We start from the raw sequence: 18,392 nt of genomic DNA, 5'->3' as shown, positions 1-18,392 counted from the left end.
TACAGTGATACTTTTACTTTATTGCTACACTGTTAACTGCAAAAAAAAAATCATACGAGAACAGTATGGTTATTATATCAATCAGTAGGTTTAAAAGCTGCAATTCTGCTTGGTTTTACAGCTTTTAAAGTATTTATTTCCCCCCCTAGGAATCCCATTGCTAGGCTCTAAGCCTGGTTGGGGTTTGAAAAGTCTCTTCACTGATTCACTGTCTTCTGCTCCATGGACAGCAGTAACCCGGGTATAGATGGTTTTCTATGTGCCTTGATGGGCTTCCCCAATGTCTGATCAGGTTTTCAGTAAAGTTGGCTTCTCTAAGCTGTTTGTTCTACTGAAACTGCAGAATGGTGTCTCCGAGATTCTTATCACTTTCTCAAATCAGTTGGATGTCATCAGATATGTCTCACATCTTTAAGAGGTGAATAACTTGGATGGTTAGCAAATGTAGCATCACAGTGGTAGTGGTTCTATCCTATGTGCTCAGTTTTGCAAAATGTTTGAACTTCCTGCTGGTGAGGAATATTTTAATTCTGCGGTCCTGTGGCCTTGCAGACGTTTGTGCTCCCCTCCTTGTGACCCAAGGATCTGCTTTAGGTCACAGACTTCAGCCATTTCTTCAATATTTGTGTGCAATTATTGCACTGCCATCATCAATTAATTTCTCCAGATATTTTTCTTCCTGGTCTCCTGCAGCTTTAATCTGAAACTTTCCATTTTCCTGTCCATGGACACCATCACAGCCTGAACAGGGTCCAATTTTCCATTAATGGACACAGCAGGCTTTTAAAATAAATCAGACGAAGGGTGGAGTCTGCAGCTCCAGATGCACCATGTGAAAGGGTCAGCCAGACCCAACTCCCAGCACAGCATCAGCTTCTTTCTGTTCATCTTTGTGCTTATTGAAATAATAAAAAGTGAATAAAATGGTGGGGGGGGTGGGCGGGGGAAGGAAAATAAGATGCTTAAACAGCATCAGTCAAGAGCACATAACAAGGAATAAAAGAGGAAAAGGGATGTAGTTATTAATCCATCTGCATGATCCATAATTTAAACTGTGATCTGAAAAACGTTCCTTAGAAAGTACGTCTGAATGCAATGCCTCCTATGCTCCACTGACTGATGGAGATCTGACTTGGCATATTTCTCAGGTTTGAGGAAATGAAAGGTTATGTACTAGACAAAAATATAAGCGATTTTTTCTTCTTTTTTCTTCTTTCTTCTGTGTGGTTGCTGTCTTAATTCACTTCCATTCTCTACAGATACACAGGTTGTCCTGGCAAGCAGATGGCAACTTGCAGAGTCTTGTGTTCAGAACACATTACTGAACCTCTTGGGCTGTTGTGGGAGATGAGCACTGTGCTGTTCTGGTGTTGGTTTTTTGTGCACTGTCATCTTGGCCTGTGGAAACACCCCAGATATTGATACCATAGTCTCTGCTGCTCATGGAAGAGGATGTTTCAGGACAGCTGGGAGGATGTTGCTCTGGAAGAAGGCATTAAATATTGAGCCTTCAAAAATATGCTGTGCTTTTGGAAAATCTGCATGTAAATGATATAAATGTCTTGGGGTTGCTTATTAAGCTGGAGTTAGTCTAGCTTTGACTAGAAGAAATGTTCACAACTAGAAGAAACTCACATTGTCACAAGCAACTGATGTTTGGAAATGTGTTGGACTTTGTGCATCTCAGATGCATAAGTCTGTGCTTTGAAGTTTTGCTGAAATGCTTGTGTTCCATGAGGAGCCCCAGTGCAGTCAGTGCCTGGGCTGCATCGTGGCAGGCCGGAGCTCAGACTAAGCCCTCTTCAAAAAGCTCACTTTAGACCTTGAAGGCAGAAGGACAGTTGCTAATGGTTGCATTTCAGTCATGCTGTTCATTCAGTACCCTCTTAGTCCTCTCACAGCTGCTGGGAGAAGAGAGGCCCACTTCTCAAGAAGAGATGAGGGTGAAGGTAAAGATGATGCTGACAATAATGATGATGATGGTGATTATGATGATGATGGTGAGTGGGTAGTCATTGCTCTAGTTCTCCTTTCTTCTCCCTTTTCCTCTAGGGATGTTACCATGGACAATTGTGGTGATGATCTTTCTTCCCCTCTTGTCAGTGCTGTGAATTCCTTTTCAAGGGAAGCTGAATGGGCGTGGGTAGGTGCACAGCCAGGTCTTATCCCAGCATGCAATTAAGAGGCAGCAAAAGCATCCAGGTGGGAACCAGGTCCACCATGTGCTCTTGTCCTGCACTGAGGACAAAACTGCATTTTTCCCAATTAAAAAGGACTGCATGAGGCAGTTTAATTGACAGGTGTTAATTGCTTCACTGGCTGTGCTCTCACTCACAGATGCAGGGCAATGTGAAGGAGGTGTCTAGGGTTCAGGCTTCTGTTTACAGATGTGCTGGCAAGTGGGGAGGGATTGGGGAAATAACATGGTCTAGACCATTAGTCCAACTCAGATGGTAGCAATTCTGTCATTTTTGACTGAGTGGGATGAGAGCAGTTTAGAAATAAAAGCATCATATGTGTCTTTTTAAAGCTTCACAGCTACTGTTTCTTGATTAGCTTTTTACCTTTTTAAACAAAAATCCTACCCCAATATTCATGCTTCTTTGGTTGCCAACAAAAAATATCACTAGAAACCACAGCCTCCTGTTGTTTTATGCATATTTATAATTTTGAAAACCATTCCTCCTTCCCTCATGCAGCCTGTTCAGCTCTGCAATTCTTCTAAATCTATTCCTAGTGTTATCTTCCCTCCCCACTGAGTGGCTGTTTAAGTTAAGAGCATGTTGAGTTGTGAAGGGCTGGGGGAGGCCGTCACGAGTGTGCTGCTTCCCCAGCCAGTGGCTGCCACGAGCATTCCTTGCAAGAAGGGAGCAAACCAGCATGAAAGTCTTGTGCTTGCTCTTTTCTTAGCACTCTATAAATATGTTGAGATTTTCCATCTTACCTCCTTTTTATTTTAATTTGCATGTATGTGATGATTGGAGAAGAGTGAGATAAGGAGAAAGAACTGAGACCTGCACACTCCCAGGGATTCCTGATACACAAACAGATGGGAAGAAATCTAGGGACCAGAACAGGGTTCTTTTAGTCTTCTGGTGTGAGAGATTAAAAGCTGATGTCATGCCTGTCATTTTTGTGCCGTGAAACACTGCCTTTGTCTTTTGTAAAACCCAAACACAGTTCAGCCCTGTGGGCAACAAAAATGGTACAGCAACAGGGGAAGAACAGGTGGCTTAAGCTAGTCTAGATGTCTCCAAACCCTTCCTTGCTGGAAGGCTTCAGCCTAAAGAAAAGTTTAGCTAAAGCTCTGTCTTAAGATCTAAGAGAAAATCCCAACATTCCTCTCGTAAACTAATGAATAGACTCCATTCCTGGTAAACCAGTCTTTGTTTTTGAACACGGGTTATTTAATACCAGTCTGTAAATAAACCCTTCTGCCTCTTCATCCTTTTGCTCTCCCAGTTAACTCTCAAGAGTAAAAACCCTCCAGCTGTTGGTAAAGAGAAGCAATGGAGAGGAGGGAAACTTCCCCTTTGGGTGAAAGAAGGAATGGAAGGATATAAAGGCTTGCTCACGGATGCTGCTGCATTGAAAATGAGGGAAGTTTAGGTCTTGTGTCAGTGTTTCTGAAAACCTGACTTGCACAGCTTCTTCCACAGCGGTTGTAGCCACTGATGTTAATCAAAGCAACACTTCACTACATGTGGAAGCCCCTGGGAGAGGATTTGTTTTCTTACCTCTACTTTCTCCTTTTAGTGTCTTGCTTAACTAAATTCCAGGACTTTAAGGATTGCTGCTAAGGAGCACCACACCCCAGAGCTCACTTAGTGAAAAGATTTCAGTTTCAAGTTAGACAAAATACTAACATAAATTCAAAAAGGTATAAATTGGTCACCAACAAAATTTGACTGCAAACTGGAAGACTTCTTCAGGTTTGAGAAATTAAGCCCTGGAGCATCTGTCTAAACAGTGTAACAGAGGCAAAGGTCCTAGCTGGTTTAAGATGATGTTTAGCAAGATTATGGAAAGGAGTGTATGACAGGCTAGATGAATGTGTAGGAAGGGAAATTTATGATAGCAGCCAATATTTAGTGTTTGCTGCTCAAGTCAGCAACAGCTTCTTGGTCCACCCCTGCCTTGCTTTGAAGGTGTGCAGGCCATTTTCCACGACCACAGTTCCGGCTCTTTCCCAGTAGCACGCTATAAGCATCGCTTCGCTTCTCTCTCTGTTGGTCCTGCTGGGGTCTGGGCAGGGTGTATGTTTGTTGGTTTTTCTCAGGGACTGAAGAGCTCTCCTCTGAGCTCATCTGGACCATCAGGTTCCAGGCTGTGGTGGGGGTCTCTGGCTGTTACAGGTTCACATGAAGTTGGTGGGAAGGATCACAGTTTAGGATTTTGCAAAGGCCTTTTTGCTTTGCATACAACATAGAACAGGCCGCACCTGATGGCTTTTTCTCTTTTTTTCTCCCTCTGCAGTGCAGTTTGCAATGGCAGATCAACAAATTAAGTTCAAATCTGCTTCCCACACTCTCCTGCCTTCCCAAAGGTGCAACCTGGGACAGATTTCAGTCTAGTGATGTTGGCATTGTTACTCCGATTGCTCAGTCTCTCACCTCGCTCAACTACTTTTACCTTGTTTGTGTATTTTTACATGTTTATTGTGGGGCCTGGTGCCAAAATCCTTTAGCATCGTGGGAAGGTGCAATCGTGTCTTAGCAAACCACTCCTCACTGCTTCCACACAAGTCTCATGCTCTATATTTTAGGAGGCTGGAGCAATTAGCTGAAGTTGTGTCATTTAGATACGTTACAAACTATCCCAAATAAGCCATTGCAAGCTCATAAGTATCTTAGGAAAATGATTGCCAAGTATTTTTCTGTATGTTTGCATGTTCTGAAGTCTGTGTAAATCATGGTAATGTTTGCATTGTCACAAATATGATTTAAAGCTGAGGGTCTCTGGAGTGATAGGTAAACGTAGGGAGGCAAACCTTTCCCGTAACTTTATTAACATGGAATGAAAATACAAGCTAATGGTGTGTTTGGTAAGACCACCTAGATAGGCATTGGATTTAGGGGGTGTCATAGGTGTAAAAAACATATCTTGAATGCAAACACATGGTGGGTGTGCAACACACAAATGTCCAAAACACAACTTTCAGCCTCCAAAGAGAAAGCAGATGCTTGTGAACTACAACTGGCACGTGGGCTGTTTTACCACCACCTGGGATAAACCAAAGTAATGCATTCCTAATTCTCCTGTGAACAAAGGGTCATGAGGTATGAACAATGCTGAGGAGCCTGCCTTTGCCTCATCCTCTGGCATAGCCACAGCTGGGACTCAGAGACCCTGCTTCTGGCATCTCCAGGTGTTGCCAAAAAAGAACGGCTTAAAATCCCAACAAACCCAAAACAACAGCCTGGAAAGAAGGTTATGATGTTGAATGGAGGGGAAATGTTTGAAGTGAGGGCCCTGCAGGGAGCTGAATACCAGGAGATGGCCAGGGTCCTTTGGCAATCCCACCACTGGCTTATTAATAAGCAGCTGTGTGTCCCAGGGGGAGACAAAACCAAACCACTTTTCACAAACAGATGAGAGACAGAATCATTTTACATATGGTCACTGGTGGAAAAGAGTCTGTGTTTTTCAATTTTTTTAAAACTTTTATTCATTTTTTTTTAGAAAAGGAATAAACTCTGCATGGTAGAGTGTATGGTATATAATTTCAAAACAGAACAAGTTATATGGAATGGATTATTTTCCCAAACTATTTAAAGTTGAACCTAAAATCATTTGTAAATCAACACGCATTGACATGTAAGACAAAGGAAAACAATCAACATGTTTTTTGTTTGGTACAGATCTTCTCTACCTCTTCAGTCTGAATTTTCCCAAGGTTGGGCAGAAAAGGGGGGAAACTTCTGCCCGTTGTCCTAATCATAACTGTACTGACCAAGCTTTGTGCTCTGAGATCTAGCAACATATGGCTTTATATACGTTCCTAAGTGAACAGTGCAACATCATCACCACCTTAAGTGTTTATTCCACATTCAAACTGTAACTGAACATCACTCTGAAACCCTTTTCCGCCCCCAAAACAACAGCAATAACAATGAAAAGCAGAAAGTCTCCAGCAATCAGATTTCATCCCAGAAATCTGTGTAAACTGTAGATCAGGGTTGGGTAGCAGCACAGAAGGCAAAAAATGTGACAGCTTGATTCAATAGCATCTCTGAAGACTACTGTAAGACTGTCATTCTTTAGTCTGCATCTTGCAATCACAATTTGCTTTTTCCCTGCAATACTATAAAGCAATATAAGAAAAAAATCAGACTCAAAAGCAAAAGGGAGAAGCCTTTGTGGAAAGGTAAAGCTTCTGCTTAGTCTTGAGTGGTGGCTATTAGAAACAGATCTCTGCAATCAGAAACAAATCTTGAATGTATATACACAATTTGGGTGGAAAGGGATACAGCCAAGGGCAGAAGCCCTCCTAGCTGACCCACAGACTGTTTTGAATCATAGGCCCACACTACACCCACTGCCTTTTTGGTCTGAATAAACCAGCAAGGCAGCCACGGGCTCCAGGTGCGCTCCAGGCTCTTGGCTCCACTGTTCCATGGCTGTGTGGGGGCCAGGAGAAGGAGGAGGAGGGAGTAAGAGTGCTGTCAAGGGCCCCCCTCCCTTCACTTTGCAGCTGGCTGAGTGACGCGTGCGTTGCAGCAACACGGGATGTTACACTGGGAAGGTTTAAGTGCACACTTTCCTCTTCATCCCCTCCTCCCCAACCCTGTTGGAATGTATCTATATCAGTAATCAGGTAAGTATTAATAACTGTAAGCTAGTATAGTCACCCGCACCTTTAGAATGGGGGAAGAGCAGTAGCATCAAACAAACTCCCTGTTTGTCCTGACGTGTAACCTTTCCAGATCCTGTAGAGCAACTGTATGCAGGCTTTTTTCATACTAGAATGTAAAGGAATCAAAGCTGGTAAAGAAACTGGATGTTTCCTGGCCTAACTGAAGGAAATAGTAAAACTGATTAAAGTAAGAGTGAAAGAAAGTAAGCATTAGTGTGTTTGCATCCTCTGGTATGTCCCACTTCTCTGCGTTCTGCTCACAAGCCCTTTCCATACGCTGAGCAAGCACTCCTAAACTTAGAGAGGTAAGGCTTCAGCTGAAATCTCACAGTTGAGACTATTATTTATTTTATAATTACCACAAATGTAATAACTTGACTTTAGTGGATCCATGTGGGGCACATTGAGGGCAAGGCTTGGTAAGTGAACCAGCACAGGAGAAGATTGGGCAGGGGTGGAATCCCACATGATTACAGCAATTGAACCATGTCCATCAGCATCGCATCAGCTTTGTGTGCATATAGCATCAGGAGCTTGGATAATGCCTGTGAGCTCTCCAGGTGTCCAGTCAGAACCAGGGAAGCTGCAAGAAGTTTTACCATAGAACTCCAGTACTGCAATGTCTAAAGGAACTGAATCTCAACGGGCACAGATTTTAGGTTTTGCACAGTCAATCCTAATTAAAACCCCAAAACTATAATGGCTGATGCCCCTGCTGTTGGAGCCTTAAGACACCCATTATACTGCTGAGCCCTACTCTTTTTTTTTTTTTTAATAAAACACTGTTTTAAGATAGAGCACAATAAATGTGCTTAGTACGCACTCTAACATAGAGCACAGAAATACAACACTACAGAGTGCAAGTCTAACCATCTCCACAGTGGGAAAAGTGCGAAGGTTAAAAATATGCATGTGGCTTAACACAAGATATTTTTAAAAAACATGACACAGAAATCTTATACTAATGCTTTCATCTTTACCACAAACATGACTGAAAACTTAAGGTCAGTTGCTGATCCTTCTCTCGCAGTAGTAGTAGTGTAATCCTTTCAACGGTACAATGTTGGAAAGATCAGAGAATAAAAAAACCCAAGTGTCCAAAAATGATCCCATTTACCACTTTTCCAGTAGTTACATTTTTCACGAAGTAAACGTGTAAGGTCACCTTGATCTTCACCATCAGTAACTGATACACTTGGAAACAGCTAAGCCAACCACCTGGACTGAGATCAGTTCGGCGTTGCACACGCACACACACACACACGGATACACACACAAATACCCCACAGGAAAAAGTGCACTTTCAATTGCTGATACAAAAATAGATTGGCACATTCTTTTTGACACAGTGAAGATATCTTCTTTAAAAGCTTTTGCACTTTTAGAAGTCCTCTTGGAATTTGCAGCAGGTCTGTAGAAAAAGCGCTACGAGAATGCACTCAGTGGGCTTCCAGGGTTTGTGTGATGAAGAGAGGGGTGGTCATGGAGGCTGCCCTTCTAATTTTTGCCTACTTTTATAGCTGTAGTCCCTACAGGTAGGGTCAGTTGCCACCCAGTTTCAGCACGTGAACTATTTACCAACAGCTCAGTCTTCACCTGCTTTGAGAAAGTAACGATACATAAATTCATCAAAGCCAAGAGTCGATGCAGTATTTCCTGTAGCCAGAAAAACTGTTTTGGGGGGGAGAGAGAGCGAAGTGTTAGCAGTCTGATTTTGCATTTCCAGTAGTAACTGCGGCTCGGGAGAGCCAAGCGGGAACAGTCGGGAGCCCCTTCCCCACCGGGCAGCCAGCGCTAGGAGTTCTGCACCAAGCGTCTGTAGTGCGGCATCACCTCGTGCTCGGGAAGGTGGAGAGCGAACTCCAAGGCCACCAGCACCGGGAACTCGAAGGCGATCAGCTCTCGCCTGTTCAGCCGGAACTTCTCTTCCAGTTTCTGCAACCACAGCAAGGGGAAAAAAAGAAATTAACAAAAATTCAATGAGGGTTTGCCTTTCAGAGCTTTCCCACAAATGACATTATTCAAAACACGCATGCTGCTGTCACTAAACTTCTGTCCTGATCGACTTGCATGGCTCTAGCTTTAGGAAATCAGAGCTGTGTGAACTGGATGTACCGAATCCTTACTGTGAAGGTGAACTCATAGAGCTCAGCCAGCCGTGCTATTTCTGACACGTTCGTCACTTCACTCATTCCACTGTGAGCAGATACATCTTCTAACGATCACAGTGATTAGCACTGCAGCAACAGGAAATTCCTGGCTTCATGCAAACATCAAAATCACTTGTGTAATGGAAGACATGCATCTTGTAATTGTCCACAAATTTCCTGCACTCCTTGAAACCACTAGTTTTCCTTTGAGCGTTAGGCTGTGCTACAACGCCCTGTTGGGGAAATGATTCTGCCACAATTTGATTTTAATACTTCTGAGGCAGAAGGTGTCATAAGAACAGTGAATAATAGAAACTGCTATCCTCAGGAGGGATGAGATGGGTTTTATAGTTGTTTTTGTGCTGTAAGGTACTAAACCTCCCATTGGCTCCGGTGTTTTCACTGGATGTGGATGCTACAAGTAGGCTTGTAACCAATTGCTCAGGGATATTTCCACCCCTCATCCTCTTAGGATCTCCCTGGCTTGCTGCTTCTCTGCCCACTGGGTCTACTGCAAAGTTCAGTGTCTTATGGATGGGCCAATGTTTCAAGATAGCAAGAGAGGCCAGATCTTCTAGTTCCACTTGGCTGATTTTTTTTTTTTTTTTTTTTGTGATTATTCAGAGGCTTTCTAACAAACTGACTGTCAGCCCAGCTCTGTGACTGCAGGAGGAGGGCATGAGTCCAGCCTTGCCCCCCCCCGCCATCCATGATCCCATGTCTCTTCCATTGGGTGAGCCGGTTCTAGCCATATGCCAAGACAACAGCCTAACTTTCTGTAGCATTAAATCATATTGGTACCTAGGTGCTTGCAGAGGATTATGACATAACACCCCCATGCTACCCCTTTCATGTGAAGTGGGTAGAAGACCTATCCCCTGCAAAAAACATCTGGAGTGAGGTGTTCTAATGGGAACACCTCCTTAGGCTTTCTCACCCAAAAGCTGAACTTGATAAAAGAAATACAAATGTCTGTTGGACTCCATTTGAAATTAGTATCTGCATTTAATTCCCAAAGGAGAATCCCTACTGACACTCCTGAAAACACAATTAAAGGCAAAATTAATTTCCTGAAGGTTCACTTGGTACCTTGAATTGCCAGAATGACAGCCAGATACACCTCAAACCTCACAGTATCTGACACCAGGACCTTCTATCCCATTAAACAACCATACCTCTGCAGGGACATTGATCACTACTGCTTCCACAAAAATGCGTAACAAGAAAAGATATTTAGCTGGCTGTACAGCTGGAAACTCAGAGGAGAGCATGTCCACTGACAAACAGACTTTCATAGACCACACACTGGCACTTCATGCAGATGGAACACTGGAGTCCTATAGATACGTACATCTATAAGATGCTTGACTTCATGTTTTCTGAGGTCACTGCCAATTTTGGCTGCTAAAAGAACACAAGCTCCAGCACAAAGCTTTCTATTCTGCTTGTTCAGCTTCCCCTTGAGAGCGAGCTTCTCAAAGTAGACAAAGGCCATGGCCACTGTGGGCTCTTCAAAACCACATTCTTCTTGAGCAAGCTTGCGCATTTCTCTCTTCAAGCTGAGTAAAGAGACCAGACAAATATGCTGTGAGGTGAATTTTAAAGCATTTCTCCTTTCACCCTAAGAGCCACGCTTTCAGAGATTCCTCCTGAGTCAAATGGCAAGGAAAACATAATTTGCTGGGCAGATACCCTTATTCTGTTTTGGGGGCACATTTCATGGAAAATTTCTACATCACCCCCACTGCCCCCAAAAGACAGTTGTGTCAAACTATAAAAGCAACCAAAAAAGCTCTGACATTTTTAGCAACAATATTTTATCAGAGGTCCTACACTGCATACATTTGTTTAGTGTATATATATTTATATCATAATAACATTTTCATTACTGGTGCTCTGTATGTTGCTTTTGCTGCGGGATATGGTCGGTCAAATCCAAATTGACAGTTCTGTCCATCTACTGCAGCACTGCCTGGTTACAGAGCAGTGTGGCTCAGTGTCCTTCTGGCCACTAGGGTCAAATGAAATTATCATTACTTCAGTGGAGCAGTATGTCTAGCCTGCTACACCAGAAACAGAGATGGAATATTACAACTCTGCTGTGAAGCCAACTACTCTTTTTGCTTCTGGCCAAGGCACAAAAGTCAGCACTTCTCTTTCCTCAGTCTCTTTTTAAGCCAAGTGCCATGAGCTTAGAGACTCCTGTGTTATTTTTCTGAGTATTTTAATATAGTGCATGCCCAGCTCTCATCCTCATCCTGTTAGATGCTGTGTTTGACAGCTGACCAGTGCATGTTTGCACATTCCTCTATCCTGTTTACTCATCCCAGTAATCAAAGCAATCATCTGACTTACTCTGCACCTCTGCTGGTCACTGCTCCTGGAAGATCAATCAGAGCTGTGCTTCTCTCATGTACAGCAGGAATTGCACTGACATGTGAGACAGCTGCATCACGTTGCAGCCTTACTGAGCTTTGCAACGTACCTTCTTATTTTACTGAGGGTTAGCTTGATGTGAGGGAACTTCTCCTTAAAAGTCTCATTCATGTCCTTCTTGAGATCTGATGGCTTCACGTAGTCTATGACCGTGGTCTGTAACACACGTGAAGAGAAAATTACTCTTTTAGTTTGTAACAAAGAAGATCACTCGATTCCCAGAAACAGGAAATCCCAAACAAGTGCCAGTCAGTCCCAATGCTTTCAGCAGACAGGAAAATGAAGTCTGAACTAAGGCAACTATTTATTTGTGGCTGACAAAACAAGTAACCTGTTCAAGCCTTGAACAATACATACCTCATTAGCATCTTCCAAGTACTGCTAAGAGTGAGTTTAAGATAAATGTGTGTGGATGAAACCCACCTGAGAAGTCTTGTAAGATAGAAAAAAATCATCACAATAACTGATATGATGACTAGATTTTGGTGCATACCTCCATGTGGTTCTGAGATCCATTCTGAGTTTCTCTCAAATTGATTCTTTAAAGAAACCACTTTTAAACAAATTTTGACTGCTGTAGCATATATTTATGATAAAGTAAGTAATCAGCTTGTACGGCAGGTCACTCAGTAGAGTGGAAGGCAGCAATGCTGCAGTAAGTTAGGCAGTAAATGGACAAAAGAGTAAGGACAATATTCAAAGTGTACAGCTGTCTGTCTCCTTTGGGCTTCCTATTCCAGCCTAAGGAATCTCCCCAATTTGCAGACAGTTCTCCTGGCCAACACAGCACCTGCATCTGTGGGTGTCCAGCACTTCTCTTGTTCCCTTAGTCTTTGTTCAGATAGCACTCTGCCCAAATCCTCTGTCATCATTCACCTGGCAAAAATCTATCAGCTCAACAACAAACCAACCTTTCTTTTGGGAATGTGTAAATTCTCTTCCAAGCTATGGCAGTTCTGCCCATTGGACAGAGGTGGAGAGGAGCCCCAACTTGGGCACCTGGGGGACAGCCAGGCATCCAGCAGCTCCCTGCCAGCTTCAAGTGTGTAAAAGAGCAGCAGTGGTTAGTGCAGTGAATTCTCCTGCTCATAAAACAGTATTTCCTTTCTGGTTTTGATTAATCTGTATTATGGCAAAGGGCTGTTAACACCAAACAACAAGAGGTGGAAAGAGGCATGCAAAACCCTTGCTGTATGTTATGTCATTATAGAAGGTGGAGCTCTGTAGCAATATATCCTCATGTGAATTGAAATCAGCCAAAAAGACTGACTGAATATGCTTTCAGACATTTTTTTTATAATTAAAATAATATATGGAAGGGCTTGGGGAATACAAAGTGCAATGGCTCTAGAAAGAAACCAGACAATTCCCTTTATCCAGTCATGTTCTCTGTTTCCAAAATAAGCATGAAGGAGTATAAAACACACCTAACTTTTCCTGCACTTTATTTAGGAGATATGGTACTGACCTTAGTAGGACTTTATAACAGAGCAGAGCGTGGTTTCCCCTGAATAGTGCCCAGCAGTATTTGAGGCAAACATAATAGAGAGGAAAAGCCCAAGTTTTTGCCACAGGATGTTGTTATGGTCATGAACACATTTTAAAACATGGGCCATTCTGCCACACCAACACTCTTCAGCCACACCTGCATCCCTGCATGTGTATGGATGAGTCTGACTGCAGGTTCAGGCAGACAGTGCAGTGCCCCTGAGGTTAAAAATTCATAAGCTGCCTTGATGCTGAAGCAGGCAATGTGCTGCCACACCTGAATAAAAGGAGGAGAGGAAAAGACCAGGAGGAGAAGCCTTGCCCTACCCAGGATCACTGGGAAAGCCTTCAATGGAATGTGTGGGTCTGCCTGGTTTTACCCCCACTGAGGCTGGAAGGATGTATGCACACACCATGCAGCCGTGGCTCGTCACTGCAGACAGCTTCTGACATGCTTCATCTCACCTGGCAGGCCTCAGACCTCTAAAGCAGAAGAATTAAGATCTTAACAACTACCCCTTTTCCCTTCTTTCCCTGGAATGTTGCAGCCTGCCTGCCTACTCCTTGGTATTGTTGCCAAAGGATCATCAGCAAGCTGGGTGCTGCTGATGTACAGATATGCTGTGAGTTTAATGTGTTAAGAGGCTTCCTCTTGGTGCTGCTGCAAGAGGACACTAAAACAAGCCACATCTAATTTAGACCACTGCTGTCTGCTACTCAGGGTATAGAAACATGGGTTCATGCTGCTCTTGCTTACAGAGCCAAGCAACACTAACCAGATACTTCCTATTAAATGTAAAGATGATTTTAGTTACTACCAGTATTTTTCAGTTGTCGTGAGCAATCCTACAAATAGGGAGCTCAGTGTTAGTGTGCAAAGCTACCTGACACTTTATTTCATGCTTCACTACCTAAGGGCCCATTGTTTGTTCTTCATTACCACAGAGCTCACAGTTTTATCTTAATTAACTTGCTTTTAGCTCTCTTCAGGTTATCTTCTTCTTTTGCTTATGTGCACAACAGAAATCACTTCCCCACAGAAAGGGCACAGCAGCAGAGGGAGGGAGGGCCTGTCCATCCTCCAGACTCGGCTGAAGGGCTGCACAGGAGTTGTGCCAGACACCAAGTTTCAGCTGTTCCAGCTCTAACAAGTGGGTGTCAGGGTGGCTCTGGGGGCCACTGTGCAGAGGGGGAGCAAGCCCTGGGCTCTGCCACTCAGCTGCAGCAGCAGCCCCCTGGGATGCACCTTTCCCTGCTCTGCAGGCACCGACTTGTTTTACCTGGGACTCCTCCAGCCTGTGGGAGGTTTGCCAGAATTCAGCTACATTCTCTTTGGAAGGAGAAAAGCTCTTTTAAAAAAATTTCATTTAAAGCAAAGTGTTCAGAGGCTTGAGACTAAGCAGACAGCTTAAAACTGAGAACAGTAAAGAGGTACGGTTATTTTTAAACATGGAGATTTGTCAATTTTGTCCTGTTGATAAGGATCTCCCCCTCTCCAACTCTGAATACTGCCGCTTCCTGTGAGACAACAGTCTCTACAATACAAATCACAGTAATGAAATCCAGATGAAAGCTGGTGTGTGCTGGTTTTGATTCATGTAACAGGATAACGGCAGCATGTTTGAACACACTGGCTCTAAGGCAGCTGCCTCATCTTGTCAGTGCCATGCTGGAGAGCTCAGCTAACTGCCCTTATTCTCAAGGAAAGGACTTGTGCAAGTTTACTTTTTTGTCCCTAGATTTTTTTTCCTTCACAGCTGCTGCAGAAGCTGAACATTGAGCAACAGGATGCTGCTTGTCCAGCTGATACCTACAGAAATGCCCAGCAGAGAGGCAGGCAGAAAATACTCCTAGATATAGGAGTTGATATCTGTTGAGAAGTAGTTTAAAAGCTAGGTATTAGCATCTGTTGAGTGATCAAATCAGCTACCCTTCCAAATGGTTTCTGAGCAGGCACCTGAGTACCCCCTGCTGCTGGGGCACAGCATGCATGAGGCTACATAGGAATCTTGGTCCCCAGTCCTGAACCTGCCCAGGGTATCTCATGCACCCTACAAACAGCTTGCCACAGAGCAGCAACCCCCACTGCTGCCCCTGCCCACCAGTAAGGGAGTGGAAGAAAGCTCTGGGGTGGTCTAGCAACCCACAAGAACCAGCTGGGATCTGACAAAGGAGGGCTTGGACACAACATTATCCTTCTGTGCCTGCTCCCTGCTCAGCGTTTACGCTTCTCTTCTGTTTTAGGCCACGTCACTGCACTTGGGCTGCCTGCATGGCCCACATGAAGCTGCCATGTGAAGGAAAACACATCACTGTCTGTCCAGGACAATTCTGGTATTGCCTGGGTCAGGGCTCTGGTAATACTGATGCTCCAAATTTCATGAAGGGTTTTCAAATATTTCCCTAAAAGGAGCACAGCTTTTCTCTATCCAAACATGCTTTCTATAATACATAATATTATTCCCTACCAGGCAGGCACTCTGTACTCCCAGAGCTGTCAGACACACGAACAAGGCACTGGGAACTACTAAACTGTCTCTCTCATACTCTAATCTCCAGTGTTTTTAACTTCTGTCATCCAGAGCCGTCTGTCTCGTTTCTCACAGCTTATTTGCACGGAACACATTTCAGTTCAGCATTCAGAAAAACTCCTTCATGGGCTCTGTTATGTTCCCTGTATACAAATCTGTGTATGTATATTTTAGTTTGGCAATGGAAGCTGCACAAGACAAATGAAAGCCCTGATACATGGCAGCTGACAGATGCCTGGACAGCGTGATAAACGCTTCGGCCCAAGTCTCTACTCTGCACACTTTTTTGCATGGCTGGCAGTTTTGAACTTGGGGAGCTCAGCTTGTGTGTTATTCACAAGAGTTTTAAAGCAGCTGCTTTCTCATAGGAAAGCTGTATATATAGTTTCATAAATATGAGAGGAGAGAGAATGCCTGAAATGGTTGGAAAGACTGGCAGGATGAAATATTGTTGAAAATAAATCCTACTTTGGCACGCAACCAGTAAAAGATGATCTAGGCTTGGATGCCTCTATCTCTTAGTTTAAGAAGGATAAAATCAGAATAAAATAGGTGAATAAAATGAAAGATGTATGATAGGCTCTCTTCAGCTGTTGTTACTGTGTACCCCTGGTAAATCTACTTCACAGACAGCAGACAGAATACTGATACCTGAAACAGACTTTTGGTAGGTCACTGATAAGTTCTAAGCCACACAAGAAGAGGAAAGCAGTCAATAACTCTGCACTCTCTGACTACTTTAATGCATCTCTTAGGTGACCTGCTACGTACCTATCAACTGCTAGTAACCTAATTCATATACTTATGGTTTATGATGCATATATATGGGAAATCCTAATAGAGAGGAGACTTTACACCGTGATGGGAAATGGGAATCACTCCAGATTATAAATAAAATTCTAAAAAGGGAAAAGATAAGACTAAAATAAGACATTTCTGTTGTTACAAAGTTATTAACATTCAAGGACCTTAAACTGAAAGATTTTGAATTTCACAAGGCAAATAGTCTCCAAACTGCCTCTTTGTAATTAAGTACATGGATGGAAACCAGTTTATTTTATATTGTTATCACTATGGAATTATTCTCAATATAGTTGTTTACTACAGTCAAATGCATAGAGCACAAGATTTATATATGATTATCTATCACTGCTATCCTCTGCTCCCTGAGACTTTTGGGTACAAGGTCAGTAGCTGATAAAAAAGCAGTCTGGAGATACTTAATATACAGCTACGGAAGTGGCTTGAAGAACAGGGTGACAGCACTGAAGGACACTGGCTGCAGTGGAGTCTGCCTGACCTTGGTGCTCCTTGTGAAAGACAGAACGGGGGAACGAGAGACCAAATGCATTATATCATCCTGCAGGGCTTTTGTTAGACCAAAGGGCTGGGGCAGCAAGCAGTTCTAATTTTAAAATCACACTGGAGGACTAATATTAGGTAATGCAGCCCGGCTGTGCTCACCACTAACACAGTACCTGGCAACTGCAGGCTGCCAGACAGGCACTGCAACAGCTCTGCAGACTTTTGTGACATGCTTCTTTCATTAGTGGTGTGGAGATGTCAATTTGCTTTTATATAATTAAACCAACACGCTGACATTGTAGTTCAGTACCCAAACCTAATTCCACGTGTATCCCTTGAGCACAGATATAGATGGATATTTCAGGGATGCGACTACAGAAGGGTCACTCAAAGTTAACATGCTGCTGATCTGGGCTTTCCTTCTTCTGCTGCAAGTTTTGGCAGCACATAGTGACCAGCTAGCATGCTCCTGTGTTACCAACACAGCCTCAAGCCTGTTGAGAATGAGTTTTCTAGATCAGCACAGAAGGAGTTTCTGCTGGAAAGAATGCAGAGAGACCGGGGGGCCATTGATGAGTCTGTACGTATGCTAGCCAACATGAGATTCGAGGAAAGAAATTAATGCTTAGTCTGGTAGATAAAGTTCCTGTTCTAGAGAGATTTAAGAATCTGCACAAATTCCTGTTTTAGCAGTATCAGCCAGGAAGACATCTGTTAACCATGACATGATGTTTCCCTTCCCCCCCACCCCCCAGCATGAATTTTTTCTATCTCTTACTGTTTATATTGTGGCAGAGATTGCAGACTCTCCTACAAAGACAACACAAAATGAAATAATTTCTCCAGGGCAGACTAGAGTTTGAATACAACTCATACAATTAATACAAGTCATAGGGCTTGTATTGGGAAAGTATTGAAGAATACTTTCAGAATTGCCCCCTGACAGGCAATTTATGGGTATTACTTTTAGAAATGCAACAGGGAAGTTTATGCTCTGTTAAGCCTAGGACTTCACTACAAAAAAAAAAAACAAAAACCAAAAAAAAACCCCAAACAAAACAAAACAAAACCAAAAAAACAGACCAAACCAAAAGCACTTCTGCTTCCCCAGAGCCATCTCCAAGGAGGAAGCTCAGCTTCTCCTTGAAAACAGCTGAGGACCTGCAGCTAACACTTCTCTGCAAGAATCAGGGCTAATTCAGCTCAGTAAAATTAAAAGACTATAAAGTCAACATCAATGATGATAAATTCAGGCTCCACAAAAATTGAGCACACAGAGTTGCATGTATTTCTTAGTAAACTCCAAGCTGGACCAACCACACATTTTGTCTGTCTTATGCCTCGGGATAAAGCCTGCAGTGTTTACTGATGCAGCATTCACACAGATCTCAACAGAGCTTTCCCAGAGGAGAAATCCTGGCCTGCAAAGCACAAACCAGGCTCATGGGAGTAATACCAGTGCATGCGGCTCTATCCCGCAGGCAGTGACGCAGCCCAGCATCCACTCCTCTTCCACACCTTCCCCCCATTAACTGCTCTGACATCCATAAGGAGGGGTGAGGGGAATATCTACAAGCTTGCAGCTGTCAAGCATTAATGCTAAATCCTGGCCAAGTAACAAAACTT

General features: G+C 43.3%; 1 protein-coding gene across 2 annotated transcripts in view; it reads right to left on the bottom strand.

Moving 5' to 3' along the window:
• Window positions 1-7,171: 7,171 nt before the first annotated feature.
• The window catches only part of CABLES1 (Cdk5 and Abl enzyme substrate 1), a 69,586-nt gene continuing 58,365 nt past the window's right edge, over window positions 7,172-18,392 (bottom strand). For both annotated transcript variants that reach the window (XM_058832585.1, XM_058832584.1), the window contains 3 exons: window positions 11,492-11,598; window positions 10,358-10,565; window positions 7,172-8,791 (listed from right to left, as the gene is read on the bottom strand). In XM_058832585.1, coding sequence (XP_058688568.1) covers window positions 8,651-8,791; window positions 10,358-10,565; window positions 11,492-11,598 — 456 coding nt within the window. In that variant the 3' untranslated portion in view covers window positions 7,172-8,650. The remainder of the gene's footprint in view (window positions 8,792-10,357; window positions 10,566-11,491; window positions 11,599-18,392) is intronic.

The sequence above is a fragment of the Poecile atricapillus genome, chromosome 2 (assembly GCF_030490865.1).
Source record: "Poecile atricapillus isolate bPoeAtr1 chromosome 2, bPoeAtr1.hap1, whole genome shotgun sequence".
Lineage (NCBI taxonomy): Eukaryota > Metazoa > Chordata > Aves > Passeriformes > Paridae > Poecile > Poecile atricapillus.
The sequence above is the reverse complement of the archived record's forward strand: the minus strand, read 5'-3'. Positions and strand labels throughout refer to the sequence as shown.